The sequence below is a fragment of the Drosophila montana genome, unplaced genomic scaffold, assembly GCF_035044405.1.
Source record: "Drosophila montana isolate Dmon_TW-CO22-7 unplaced genomic scaffold, ASM3504440v1 contig_3848_1, whole genome shotgun sequence".
Classification (NCBI taxonomy): domain Eukaryota; kingdom Metazoa; phylum Arthropoda; class Insecta; order Diptera; family Drosophilidae; genus Drosophila; species Drosophila montana.
The window spans coordinates 3,078,823-3,093,913 of record NW_026998720.1 but is presented as its reverse complement, the minus strand read 5'-3'; the positions used below and the strand labels follow the sequence as shown (position 1 = coordinate 3,093,913).

The following is a 15,091-nucleotide window of genomic DNA, read 5'->3' as shown; positions in this document are numbered from 1 at the left end:
AAGTGAGGCACAAATTGCAGCAGCAGCAGCAGCTGAGAGTGCTCCGGCTTGCCTTTTGTTCTGTGGCAATTGAAAAACGACAATTAGCCTGGCCCAAAGAGGTCAGCCCTTTATCTGCAGATAGCATATCTCTAAAAAGGCCTACACAAAATGCCAGGCAATAAATCAATGACACTCACACAGGGACAGCGGCAATACGCACAGGACATGTACACCGACACGGACATGGGCTTTTGTCCCACAGCGTCAAGTGTTTGTTTTGCAGTTGACCAAAATGCCCAAAATGGTCAAAAATAAACAAAATTAACTAAACATCCAGTTTGAGTTGACAACAACAATGCAATTTGTGCACTCAGCTGATACACTAAATTAAAATGGGCAATTGCCTAAAGCTATGTAAAAAAATAACAAATGATGCATAAGCGGCATAAATATTATTGTTTTAACTGAAATTTAAGTTAATATTTCTACTAAAGATGTTAAACGGCAAATTTCATTATTATCAAATGTTAACGCTATGTTTAACAGCGCTGTCAGCTGTTAACTGCAGTGGCGCCACCTGTGCGTCGTTTGGAAAATGTTGCCAGACAGTTGAAATAAGTAAAACTTTCGTTAAAAGCGGCAAAGCTTGGTTGTTGCGCAAATAAATAAAAGCTTGTAATTTTAAGAAAAACTCCACAATTTTAAATTGTTCGAATTGAAAGTAGCAAATGCATGAATAAATAAATTGCATTTAATTTCAGTTATTGGCAGTGCAAAAAAAATTTCTACAATTTTCTGACTGTTTTTTTTTTGTTTTTATTGTTCACCCACATAATAATTTGTTTATTCAAATTAGAAAAATTTACGTTTACAATTAAATTTACATGTACAATTATTTACGCGACTTATGAAGATCATCAGCATCATCATATCAGATATCTACGTAAATGGAGAACGCTTCCTGCTTTATTTACACATTAACGCATATTTACATACATATATTTTGTTATTTTTATGGATTTTTTGTTGTTTATTTTTGCTACATTTTTGCAAATATGCGATTTTATGATGGAGCCATCTATATGGTATACATATGTTATGTGCATAATTTAATTTATATGAACAATTTACAGCTAGAGCTTATAATTACAATTTTATGTATATATATATATATATATATATAATTTGTATTTGCATTTGCATTTGCATTTGCATTTGTTAACAATGGTTTTATTTTCAAACAAATGTGTCGAATAGTTAATAATAATAATAGTTAATAAATAGATGTGCAGTTGATTTATGCTGAAGATTGAGAACGCAAAAAGGCTTGCACCGTGGCTCAGCCACATATTACAAAATGGAGAGCTGAACTAAACGCAGAGGTGCATTTGAAGAAACGATAAATCGATAAGTCGATTGGTCGCTAGATCAATAACATTGCAACAACATTTGGGGGCAGGGTGTGGTCTGTGACTCGTTTTAAAAACAACAACAACAGCGCAGCGCTGCTAATGCACAAAATCGTTGGGTATATAATGCTGCGGCTCAACAATCACACTCGTATAATGGGGCGTGGCAGCAACAGCTGCTGCCGCAACGGCATTTACGCTCTTAAAGCTCTCCGCAAAGTCGCTGACAACGCGCTGCTGCTGCTGCTGCTGCTGCTGTTGCTGTTGCTGTTGCTGCTGCTGCTGATGCATGCCATATTGTTGCTGCTGCTGATATTGCTGCTGTGCATGTTGCTGCAGTGGATGTTGCTGCTGTGCGTGCAGTTGCTGCTGCTGCTGCTGCAAATGCTGATGGTCCAGCAAATGTTGCTGCTGCTGCTGTTGCTGCTGCTGCTGGGAGCTGTTGTCGGAGAAGTAGCTGAGCTCGAAATTGTGACTCAGATCGCTGTAGGTGGTCTGCGAGGGCGAGGTGCCATTCACAATGGACGCATTGCCAGTAGACAGCTGGCGATCGCTCTCCGAGCTGCTCGAACAGCTATTCGAGTTGGCCGAAAAGGGTCGCATCATGGACGTGGCCACATCCACGGTGGCATCATAGTCATAATAATAATGATTGTTGTTGTTGTAGTAGAGGCTGCCCGTTGTCGTATCCGGATACTGCATTTCCGTCGAGTAAACGCCCGAGGATGAGGCCGATGCACTGGAGCCGCCGCCGGCGCTGGAAGCGGTGCCGCCGCCTGCACTGCTGCTCGAGCTAACCACCAGATCATGGAGCGGCGGATAGAGCTGAGTATAGCTGAGGCTGTCGTGATCCATGCTGCCCGCCTGCTGCTGATGCAGCGGGGCATGCTGCTGATGCCATCCGCCGGAGCTGCTGTTGTTGTTATTGTTGTTGTTATTATTGTTGTTTGTTGGCACCGGCGTGACCGCATTGGGCGGCGGCGGCTGCACCGCCAGCGGCAGCTCCGGCTCAAAGTAGGGATCCAGCTTGGGACTGACGCTCAGCGCGGGCGTGCTCGTAACCGGCTGCTGCGCCGCAACGCAGGTGGCGCCTATGCTGACAGAGGCCGCTGCTGCCGCCGCCGCTGCTGCTGCCGCTGCCGAAGCGGTGGCGGCCGCAGCGGCCACTGCCGCCGCCTGGGCCGCCGGTGAGATGGGCTCACGTTTAACCACGCCCGTTTGTATCTCGTTTAGCACCAAGTCTTTGACCTCTCTCTCGCTGAGCACATAGTTGACGCTCACGATGAAGACCTCGCGCGAGGATCGCGAATTGTGTACCAGTGTGGCATAGGATTGCACCCAGACCCAGCCGCCGCCTTTGGTCAGGAAGCGATAATATTTGGTGGTAACTTGTCCTTTGTACAGCACTGCAGTGGGAAATGAAGGAAGGGGAGGTGTTATACCGTTAGCTTAGTGCACAAGACTTTATTGTTATTGTTTTCTTACGGATTTGATGGGAGCAGCGCATGGCCATTATGTCCGCGGCATGGATGTACTGATAAAGCGTCTTCTCGATAAGGTCCTGCGGCTCGTAGCCGGTTAGCTGCGATACGCTGCAAGCAAATAAATAGTTAAAGCAATCAAAACAAAAATCATGAAACAAGTTGAGGTTATGTACACAGAGATTGAGGTTATGTACTCAAGTTACGCGTTATGTACATATTTTTTACTTTTTGTTGTTTTCTATACACTTGCCGAGGGTGTTAGAATTTTGACAGGAAATGTGCAGGCGTTGAAGGGTACATCTGCTATCCCATATGGTACGTCTACTCTTGAGTTCTTTCAGTTTTAGAGGTTTGTAAACATATTTAAAAATCTTTGCATAAAACCCTTTTTTGCTGTATACTGATTTCGGTATCAACAGGATCGAATTTCTATATCATAAAACTATTATATGCATATTCCGTTTAAAAAAGATTTTGGTTTTTCCAGGGTATTTAAACTTCGACAACCCGAAGATAAACACTTTTTGTTTCATATTTTATTTAAACAAATGGTGTTGTTGCCTTTGTGTGTTGGTCGGTTTACTTTTGTCAACTTCAATTCAATTATGCAGCAACAACAACAGCTATCGCACACACACACACACCGACAGACACACACACACACACAAAAGGGCTGCCTTACACTGTGGGGGTTGGTCTATACGATATCATTCAACTCGAGCGGAAAAGAGACGGAAGATTGCTGCCGCGGCTCATGGCTGAACATCATGAGGGTAATTGAGTGACAATAATGTCAGACAAAGTGGTCGGGCTGGAGGGCAGGGCAGCTGGTTGCGCCGTATAGGCAAAGGCACTTAAAGGCAACCGCCTTCTGCTTAGGCTGGCCCGCCCCGCCCCCCACCCAGTTTGGGGCAAGACACACAAAGCAAAATCAAGCTCAAGAGGGAAATGATTTGTTTTCCTTTTTGCCAGAGCGGCCCCTCGTCTTGCTTAGATTCATTTCTTTTTGTTATAGATGTTTTTTGTTTTTTTGTACGTTATCTCTTTTGGGGGATGTTCCAGGGGATGTATTTGTTGTTTTTTAACAGATTCTTTTTTGCTTCTGTTGCGACCCGTTTAAATATTTGTCTAGTGTTGCTTTCGCTCTGAGGGAAATTGAGCCTTTTTTATGGCCTGGTTACAGAGAAGGCAAGCTTTTCTTTAACTAAGGTCCCCATTTTCGCTGTTTATGATCGACTATTTAAAAAAAAAAAAAGAATTGTTTGTCAGTCTATAAAATTAATTAGTTACACGATCCTGGCGAGAACCTACACACATGTATTTAATATGGTCACTGAACGTTATTCTTAGAGCTTTCTTTCATATATTTAGAGGAAGAAGTCTCTGGACTCTAACTTACCGTGCATCGAAAAAGATGAGCTTCATGTCAAGTTTGGCGCGAAACATAAACATATTCTGATGCAGTTTGATTTCCGTAATGGCAGATGAAGGCAGCGAGTGACCGACGGCAACCAGGCCGAGATTCTGTATAAGGCTGCCCTGTCCATCACCACAGTCCGGATAAATACGCGCCTTCAAATAGCCGGAACAGTGTATCACCTGAGCAAAAAATAAATCAATATTACGTACAACCGAAGGAAAAGGAAATTGGAAGCCGGAACTCACCTTAAAGCCGGAGGTTGTGAGACCCGCATTGCGCTTGGCCAAAACACATTTCATGCGCAGGAAGAAGGTCTTCTCGATCTCGATCGTATGGGAGCCGCGATCGTGGCCATATGCCGCCGGATGCTGCACCCCATTCGGACTGCCAATGGGCGTGTGCGTCTGGGCGAGCTGTAGGGAATTGAGAAAGGCATAAGTAAAACTGACAATGAAAGAGAAACAGATTGACCTCAAGAGAGAGACAGAACGAGGGAGAGGCTACTTACTGGATGCTGATGCATGTGCGGGTGCAAGGACAATATGGCATTCATCTCATCCTGATCGTAGCTGTGTATATACTCGAATATGGAGTTGCCCGTCAGCTCGACCTGCGTGAGTAGAGAAATCAAACAAATTAATGCCAGCTCCTGCCTCCCAAGTGCCAATTAGTGCGCACTGCAAATGCAAATTCCGGGCCCGTGTCCGTGCGCCATTTGACGCCCACGCGGCTGCTCCTTGACTTGCAAATGCAAGTGGCCCGGGCACAGAAAGGACATTCACAACGGAATTTATGCGCATAAATCAAGCGATTCCTGCCAAGCAAACACACCCACCTGACTGAGACCCAAATGCACCGAGGCTGTCTCCGAGATGTACATGATTTTGCCATCCGGTGCCACCACAAAGATGAAGCCGTCCAGTGTCTGCAGCAGATGTGAGCCCAACTCCTTGATGGTCGCGCCGCGCTGCATCGCTGGCGTGGAGCCCCAAGCTTCACCGAGTCCTGCAAAGAGGATATTGGTTGGTTGTTGTTAATTAATAAGATATATTACAATATTTAAAAATAATTTGGTAATCAATTTCTTAAGCAATATAAATGTATTTAAATTATTTTAATATATTTATATTATTTTCAAAATAATATTAAAATTTATTGAATAAATTTAATAAAATCTTTAAAAAACAAATTTTTAATTTTTCTATATGTATATTTTACACTTTATTTATTTTACTATTTTCTTTTGTATGTATATTTTACACACACTTTATTTATTTCACTATATTATTTTTATATTTTTATTTTCGAGGTATTTATTTATTTTTGGATATATTATATTTATTAATTAAATTAAAATTAAGAACGTACTTCGGGTGGAACCGACTGCGAAATACTCTGCTCAATGTGTTAATTGCAGCTACAAACGGATCGAAAACGAACTTTTTGATTACAATCAAATTTAAATATCATGGTTTAATGAATAATAAAAAATAATTAATAATTATTATTATTAATTTATTATTAACTTTAGCGAAAAACTGTAACAACAAGGCATTGATTTTCAAACTGTGCGGAGGAAACTTGAGGATATATATATATATGTTCCTGGCGAGGCTTCTATACATATTTAAGCTTAAGCATTCAGGGAAGTCATCAGAAATATATATGTCAAATTTGTATACTCTAATGATAAAGATATTAATGTTTGCGAAAACTCAGCAAACATTTGAACATCGAACATTGAACGAAAACTAACATCGAAAACAAATTTGAGTTTATACGAGCAGACGCACGAACAGCAAGACGAACCAGGCAATGTACTCTGATTCGCTTTGTAGACAGTATATAAAAACAAAAATGTTTAATCTGTAATGTTATAATATAATCAACATTTTAAATGTAGCAATAAGAATTTGCCCTGTAGTTTGTTAGGTTATATATCTATAGTGTAATAATATAAATAATAAAAATATATTACACTTTAGAACACTTTAAAATTTCAACTTAGCTGTAACATTTAGAACTAGCTAGTAAATTTCCTGTATGCAAGGTTAATCTATAATCACTAACTACATACATATATATATATATATATATATATATTGTATATACATATGGTTAGTACTATAATGTAATAATATAAACACTTTAAAATGTACAACTTGGATTTAAAATTTGCAACTAGTTTGTATCTTTGACATGTTGTTTGTAAGGTTAAACTAAAATATAGGAAATATAATAAACATAACAAATTGATTTTTATAAAATTTTTAAATTTTAAAATTTACAACTTGGTGTGAAATTTGCAACTTGCAATTTGCAATTTGATCGTTGATCGGTTAACACTTATTTCCAGCTACTGTTAGGACCATTCACTGCTCTAGAATTGCCGCTCAACAAACTTTCCCATGGCCTCTTTTAACAGACTGTCAACTAAGTCTGTGCGGCACACGCCCAGACGCCCCCCACATTGCCCACACAGTTGACGTCTAAATATTATTCCCAATTAAAGTCATCAGCGCCGTAGGTGGCCCATTCACAGCCCCGGCCAGGCACAACCAGGCGATATTCATTGCATTCTCATGTCATCTCCTGGCTCCTTGATTCTGTTGTTGTTGTTGGCTTGTTCCTGGGCACATTGTGCGCACACTTCCTTGCTCGTTGTTTGTTGCCTATTATTAAAATAATTATTTCAATAAAGCCCAGCAAAAAAACAGAAAAGAGAAAAGCACAAAACGCTGCGCACAATGGAACAACAGAAACAACAACAACAACAATCGCCCCAACCCTTACCTAGGGCCTTGTGTGCAACCCTCGTAGTCAGCACAAAATCTCAGTGTCGCACACACACAACCACCCACCCACCCACACATACACACACACACACAGTGATACATGCCACCCAGCGCCACCCACTGGGCATCCACTTCCAGTGAACGTCTCGTCGCTCTCTCGCTGCTCGCTGCTTTTTGAGTGGAAACAACAGGCCGCCATTGTGTTTTCCTGACTGCAACCAGCTTCCCACCCACACACCCCCATGCCCCCCTAGCTGAGGTCCACACCCAGCCCCCCACCTGGTTGTTTATTGTCTGCGCATTGTTGAGTGGTTTTTCCTTTAAGCATATGCTTTAAACAAACATTTCGCCTTTTAAACTTGAAAATTTTGGTCGTCTTGTTATTTTTGCGCCGCGTTAAATTAACAAAGGCCGTGCGGCAATATCCTGCTGTGACCTGCCAGGACATGTGTATATATGTGTGTATGTGTGTGTGTCAAAGCGTAATGAGCGTGCCGGCCGCGTGGCTGTCACCGGATTCCGGATCATTTGACACGTAATTCACACGCCGCACACAGATGAAAAGCCAACAACAGCAAATCGAGCGGCACATTTAATTGAACTAATTGGCATTTGTGTAGATCTGTGTGCGCTAAAAGTATTGAGTGCCAAACTTTGGCGGACTTGGCCCACTTACCATCCGGAAAAACTTGGCGCATTTTCAAATAGGATGTGGTCAAACGTATGACGGATGCCTTGTCCAGCTGTGATGTAATCGCCGCTGGCAATGGCAATAATTTGGCCAATTCACAGAATTCCGTGTTTTCCTTTTCACGACGCGTGCGTGCCGCATTTTTGCTTTTCTCCTTCATGGCACACGTTTTGGCTATATCTGCAAGGAATATCGAGAAAAATATGCACCATTTTAGTATAACCAATAACCAAAGAAGATATTATAAGAAATTCGGCTGTGCGGATGTTTGTAACAGGCAAGAGACGTCTCCCACCCATACAAAAAAAAATATATATATAAATATATATATATATATATATATATATATATATATATATCCTATTTATTATCAGTATCAACGCCAAGTCGCCATTTCAAATATTATAATAATAACTATCTTGAGTATCAAAAAAATGTTCAGAAAATTTATAAAGAAAAATATTCAGAAAAATATAAATAAAAGTAAAGAATATGCACAAAATTCTGAAATTAGTAAAAATATAATACTTTTTCCAAAATTAAGGATACAAAACTCTTAAATAGAATATAATTAAATAAAAAATATAGGAAAAATTTCTAATATTAGCATAAAATGGAATATGTTTTCCAAAATGTTGTATAATTTTTGAGTGTACATATGCCAAATTCGTTTTAATCGAACCACTATATTATGTAGCTCGCATAGGAATAATCTGTCAAACAAATAGTTATATTAAAACTTCTCTTGTAGAATCCTAGCCAAACTGTGCGATATTGAACTTCTTAAAATTTCCAAAGCTTGGACAAAATCCATTGAGTATTAATTCTTGTTACTAAATAGGTTAAATCTAACCAACATTGGACTATGATGATATAATATATGCTAATCCCACAGGAAGCAACGCTTAAAAATTGACCTCTTTTATGAACAACTATATTAGCTTTTTCTAGATAACTTCAACAGACATTCCAATTAGAAGCTCTATTGTGATTATTACAATATGACAAAAACATATCCATATCGAAAAACTATATCTTATAGAATCCATGGGATTCAAAAATGGTTTTTTATGTATGCAACGTGATTGTTTAAAAAAAAAATCATAGCCAAACGCAACAAATAAGATCCTCGTTATACATCTAGCATGTGAACAATATATCTTCAATATCGGGCAACTATATCATATAACTTATTTGGGAACAATCGCTCGGAAATTGAGCTTTTTATAAAAAAAAACGTGGTTTACAGAGATAACATATATCGCAAAGCTAACGAGAAATCGGCTATGAATAACATATAATAATAATCTCACAAAGCTGCTTTACATATGCTAGAGTATTTGAAATTCGGCAAACCGAATGTTTGTTTATTTTTGTTCTTATTTTCCAAGGAACACAAACCATGCAATCGGCTCTCATAGCAATCCTTGCGCACACGACGATGGTTCGTCATTTTGTTAAATTTGTTCAAGCACACAAAATACGTGTAAATTCTTTTTATATTTTATAGATCCTTGCCGAAACACTCCGCAGCACTTGCTCATAGCACGACGATCACCTGTTTGCGACTGAGCGCACTTCGTCCTGTGCAGTCAGTTTTAAGAGAGATTCTCTCAGGATCCGACTACCTGCCTATGTGGTACCAAAAACTGTAGCAGCCATTGGCCAGCTTAGTGGGCACAGGTAATAGACTGTGTGCCTGGGATTCAGACCAATTGACTTTTTGGCCATGTTACCAATTTCCATTGATGCTCAATGGCAACCGGAACTGCTGGGCGGGTGCCTCTGTGTGTGTATGTATGTTAGCAACAGGTTGACAGCGACAGCCGCAGCAGTTTTGACTTTTGTACATAATGTAAAACACCTATTTTTGCAAACCCCACACAGCCCTTAGATATATATGTGTGTGTGTTTGTGCAGTTCGTTACGGTCAGGGGCAGTTTTGCTTTTTTTGGCCGAATTTTGAACGTTGCCTTCTTTGCCATTGATAAAATAGTTTCGAACGTGACGTTGGCGCAGTTTTTGGCAAGAATTCATGGCATGGCTCCTGCTGATTTTTTGGCCAACCATCGCTCACCCTCACACCTACATTTGTATCTATGAGTTGGCTATTTAGCAGCAAGCAATGCAAGAATTCGCACGTAATTACAAGCTTATTGACATAGGTCACGTAGTTGACCAGACATGAATGAAATATCTAGATAGATATATGTATGTTAATCTGTATATATGTATGCCAGCTATAAGTCGCAGATGATATACAATTTTGGTTTATGGCAATCAATTTTATGCTATGCCAAAAGTTACTGTAAGGGCAGAGTAAGAAACAAAAATGTTGAGAAAAATGTGCATCTTTTGCACGCCGAAGCATAAATACCCTTGCAGACATGTGGCTGTACATTACTTTTATATGGAATTTTATTTCCGATCAATTGCTGTCATACAATTTATTTTTAAATGGGTTTTTAATTATGTGAGAATAGTGAGCATTTTATGTGAGAACTTCATTTATGCGATTCTTCCCATTGAAATTTGATGATATACTAATTCGTTATTTATAAGAATTCGGTCATGCGTTTTAATGAAACTCTTTACTGCAGAGTTTGAAAAGGAGTTTTTTAAACAAAAAACATTGGTTTTACTACAACAACTTTTTTGACGGGCTATTCCCATTATAGCTATATAATATAGTGGCTCGATTCGAACGACTCCGCCTTATGTTCACCCAAACAAATGTTTACCCTACATTTTAGAAAAGCGACATCAAATCTGTACCATCCCATGACAACATTATTCATACAAAATGTCAGTTTCGACCAATTCTTCCTATTTAGCTATATGTGAATAAGCGTTAAATCTGCCCGATTTCGACATATGTACTGCCTGCAAGCAGCGAAAGGGGCACAACTCGGCTATTGTTACTAATCAAGAATGTATATACATGTACTTTATAGGCGTCACATTGCATGCCAATATGACAGCACCCTCTAAAAGGGCATTTAAATGGGACATTTGTCAAAAGTCGCTCAGCTGCCATGACGGGGACCGGGTCCTGTGCCAAATCGCAAGCAAACGCCGCGCACACGAGAGAGGTATGTATATCGACAGGAGCAACAGATTTGCTAAATGATCATAATCCTAAAGAGCAGCGAGCCGCTAATCCGCAACTCAAATGTGACAACATGCGCGTCTGAAGTGCCGCCGAGGTCGTTCATATCCGGCGTGGTTATGCTTCTTGTTGTTGTTGCTGTTGTTGTTGTTGTTGTTGTTGTTGTTGCGCGGAAGTTTTCATGCGGCAGGGTATTCATAGTTGACCGCGGCAGTTACTAAATACCAACCCGTGGTAGGGAAGTTTTTGTGAACAGCTATTGTAATACGCATAGAAGTTAGCTAATGATAGTTTATGGCCTCTAAGTGGGTCAAAATGGTTCAGAATATGTACATATTATATATATTCATATAGTGCAGGCATAAATTGGTATCACATAATTCAATCGTAGCATATTTCTAATATGCCTAATGAAAACGAGCGGAAATAAGACAAATTCCCATAAAACATAAGAAGCAGAAAAAAAATAATGCAAGTCAGAGCATTTTATGTGTACAATAAATGGAATTGATTAGGAAAAAATGTAATTGAACACCCAAATCAGTTAATACCCTTACCTACAATGTGTCGCGCGATAATTTTTCTAACACCATTTTGGTAGACATCATTTAAATTTTACAAGTAAAAAGTTATTTAAAAATCGAGTAATTTTTAGGAGAAATAAATACAGAAATAAGATTTAAATCTATCTAGCTAGACTAGCTAGTCTAGTCTAACCTTTAGCAAGAACTGAACATTTTTATACAACTTTTACTTTCAAAATTTACATAAAACTAAAACTGAAAACTATAATTTACTGTTTCAAATGTGGAATTTTCGATAAAAATGCATAAGGCATTAAGTAAATTTATATTAAAGCTAAATGTCATGCAATTTTCAATTCATAAATCCTTTTTTTTTTAAATTTGAAATAATAAATCAATTAATTAATAAAAGCGCAGTCTGTACATTTTAATTAATAATAAATTAAAACTTTGAATTTAGATAAAGCTAACATATTATTTTGAATTTATAACATATTTAAAAAAAAAACTTAATTAATAGATAAATTAATTAATAAAAACTCAGTCTGCGAAAAAAGTACTACTTTCTTAATTATGAACATATCCACAAAAATCGAATGTCCTTCATGCTACTCAGAAGTCAGGCAAACATAAATATGTTATGTCAAGTTACACTCTTGTATTTCTTTATTCCTTTTTCAGGCGCAATATTATAATTGTATTTTAATGTGGCAAAAATTTATTTCGATAAATATTAAATTTGACTTAAATTTACATTTAATATCTACAACATGTTTCTCAAATATATATTTGATTGGCGCTGCAATCAAAAGCCAAGACACAAATAATTTCCATAAGTTGGATGATAAAATTTCTAGATTTCCGATAATTTTTGATCATCCCTGTCAATATATTTTCACAACTGTGATTTAGGCTAATTTCACTAGCGTCCACTTTTATTATTATTTAAAAAAAAAGTAGTTTTTTCCCGTTTCATTTTTAGAGTTTATTAGAATTTATTGGTGTGAAATTTAGAAATAATATTTCCCTATTTGATCAATATTTCCTTCTGCTTTTAAAAAACAAATTTGTAGCTGAAAAATATTTATTTCATTTCAGCAAATAAAACCATTCAGGAACCTATTTTCTTATAAGGCGAACTAACAAAGGCAAACTTCTGATTTTCCGGACAAAATAGAACTCCTAATTTGTTGAGTGTACTCTTTCTTAGTCTTATGTGCCGTGGTCTATAGAGCATGCTTCACTGGCAGCACCGCAAAGTAATGTCGCTCTTCCGGGAAAGAGCATAAAACCAACAAACAGACACACGGAGTCGCTTCACGCTTCTGGCGCTGCTTAGCCGAAGCTTGACCTTAATCTTGTTAAAGGCAAATGCCCAAAACAAATAGAAAAGTTTAAAAATAAATCTGAGCACTGAACTTGAACTAGCCGCTGTGGCGAGAGAGAAAGAGGTTTAGGGAAAGAGAAAAGCGGCGTAGGAGTTGCCCGTTCGGCGACAGGTAAACATGCAAAAAAGATTCCCACGCTGCCAAAAAAAAACAAATATATATGTAAATAGCTAAATACACTATATAGACATATATGTATATGTATAGTAAAAGCAGCAGCCATAAAGCAATTAACGGCACATTGGACGCTCGTCTCGCTCCTACGCTGGGCCGCTGCTAATGTGGGTGTTGCGGCTGCGCGCTGCATGCGGCATGCGGCATGCAGCAACGGCGTCGCGCGACAGGTAATATATACGCCTCGGCTCGGCCGTACAGCATATATGCCAAGAAATTCTGGACACGCCGTACAGCCGAGCCTTTGGCCAGTTTTAAGCAGTTCCCACGCTCACGACTAGCGGGTATTTCCAATGGACCAATTGATAAAGCGGGGAAAAAACGCGCAGCACATGTAAACGAATTGGCCATTAAGTGTGAGAAACTGGGAATCTGTTCAGGTAGGCTATATATACATATATACGGCAGATTCCCACACAGCAGTGGCGGCAGCGGCAGGTCCTGTGCGTTCCGCTCGTCCCGCTCGTCCTGCGCTATCAGGTGATGGAAAATTCAACATACGTTTTAAATGTGCGTAACATATGACATTGCCATAAAGGATAACGATAAGACATATATATATATACAGTGCCTGCTGCCAGTGTTTGCCACTGTCAAAATGTGAGCCAACCCTCGCTTTACTTTAGCCAATCCCTCCCCTCCCCACCCCACCCCACCGCCACCCCCTCAATGCGCGCACTCTTTTCGGTTGTTTTTCCAACGCACATGAAGTTTTATCTTGAAACAACAGCCAACGACGTTGGGCGCGTTGAAGCGGGGAGAGGGTGTGGATGGTGTGGGTGGTGTGGGCTGTTGCGCAAATTTTAATGCTTCGGCCGCGCTTAATTTTGGGATTATAACCCGTAAAGTAAACAGTAGACGCAGTGTCCTTAGCCCAGGACGACTGCACACATTAACCCAATTTCAATATGCTTTTTGATTTGTTTGCGCGCCACTTTAACATTATCAAACAACGGTTTATGCGCTTGGTGGGCGTGGCCGCCAGTGGGCGTTCAGGGGTGTGTGCGTTTTAATTGCCAGCAATAACAAGAAACGGCGGCCAACACAACAGCAACAACAAAGAGGGGCACAACAACAAGGGGGACAACAAAATTTGCTTAAAGTTTGCCCAAATCCCATCTCCAAACCCGCTAATTGCGTCGACTTCTTGTTGGAGTTTCGGCTTCGGGCCATTTTTAGGTCCAAGGAACTGCATATTGATTCGCCTAATTGTGCCATATATGCTTTATATATTTGCTCTTTGTATATATTTATGTATATATTTATTTTATTAATAACTTATTTTTTAATTTATTTATTTTTCTAAACATATTTTTATATATTTAAATATTATATTTTTATTTTTATAAATTTTAAGGTGAGCAAAATTATACCATACATGCCAACCGACCCCATAAAGTGTATATATCTGTCCGTCCGTCCGTCCGTCTGTCTGTTTCTATGCGAACTAGTCTCCCAGTTTTAAAACTATCGTCTTGAAACTTTGCATCCGTCTTTCTATTGCAGGCAGTACATATTTCGCAACCGGCGGGAAGCTGCCATAGGAACGATCGGTCGAAAAGTAGTGAAAAATCATTTTGCTTATTAAGATATCTTCACTAACCCCAGAATTTACAATTTAAACTATGCTGTTTATAAGTGATAACAAGATCGCACTACTAAGTATATTATATAGCACAATAGGAAGGATTAGTCGCATAATAAGATTATATATGACAAAATATTCTATTTTGCAAGATATATTTCATCAAACTCAGCATTTACGAGCTTCAGTTTTTTCAAATATCTTCCAAGCCATAATGCAAATGTGTAAAAGGATATGAGTTATGTATGTAACTTATCAATTTAGAGCCAATTTTCTTCTAATAAGATCAAAACGCTCATTAGGATATACGCGCGACTTGATCCAAGGCTGTGGTCATAACGAGTTCCTAGAGTCCCCAAATTACGGTAGAACCACATTGCTTATGGAGCTCGTAATAATCTCGACCCTGTATCAACTCACGAACTGTGGTATATCCTTGCGAACGTTTTGCATCATTTGAGTTTAATCTTTTCCATTGATTTGATGTTGCTTAAAATTATTCAAAAATTTAGTATATTTTATATTATATA

At 38.9% G+C, this 15,091-nt stretch overlaps 1 protein-coding gene across 5 annotated transcripts in view; it reads right to left on the bottom strand.

Moving 5' to 3' along the window:
- Positions 1-812: 812 nt before the first annotated feature.
- sim (single-minded) overlaps positions 813-15,091 on the bottom strand; it is a 29,743-nt gene continuing 15,464 nt past the window's right edge. For 2 of the 5 annotated variants that reach the window (XM_064696938.1, XM_064696937.1), the window contains exons 2-8: positions 7,767-7,961; positions 5,131-5,300; positions 4,804-4,905; positions 4,541-4,708; positions 4,275-4,474; positions 2,877-2,983; positions 816-2,797 (exon numbers count right to left, since the gene is read on the bottom strand). In XM_064696938.1, the coding sequence (XP_064553008.1) occupies positions 1,491-2,797; positions 2,877-2,983; positions 4,275-4,474; positions 4,541-4,708; positions 4,804-4,905; positions 5,131-5,300; positions 7,767-7,941 (2,229 nt within the window). In that variant the 5' untranslated portion in view covers positions 7,942-7,961 and the 3' untranslated portion in view covers positions 816-1,490. The other 3 variants (XM_064696936.1, XM_064696939.1, XM_064696940.1) reach the window with 3 other exon arrangements.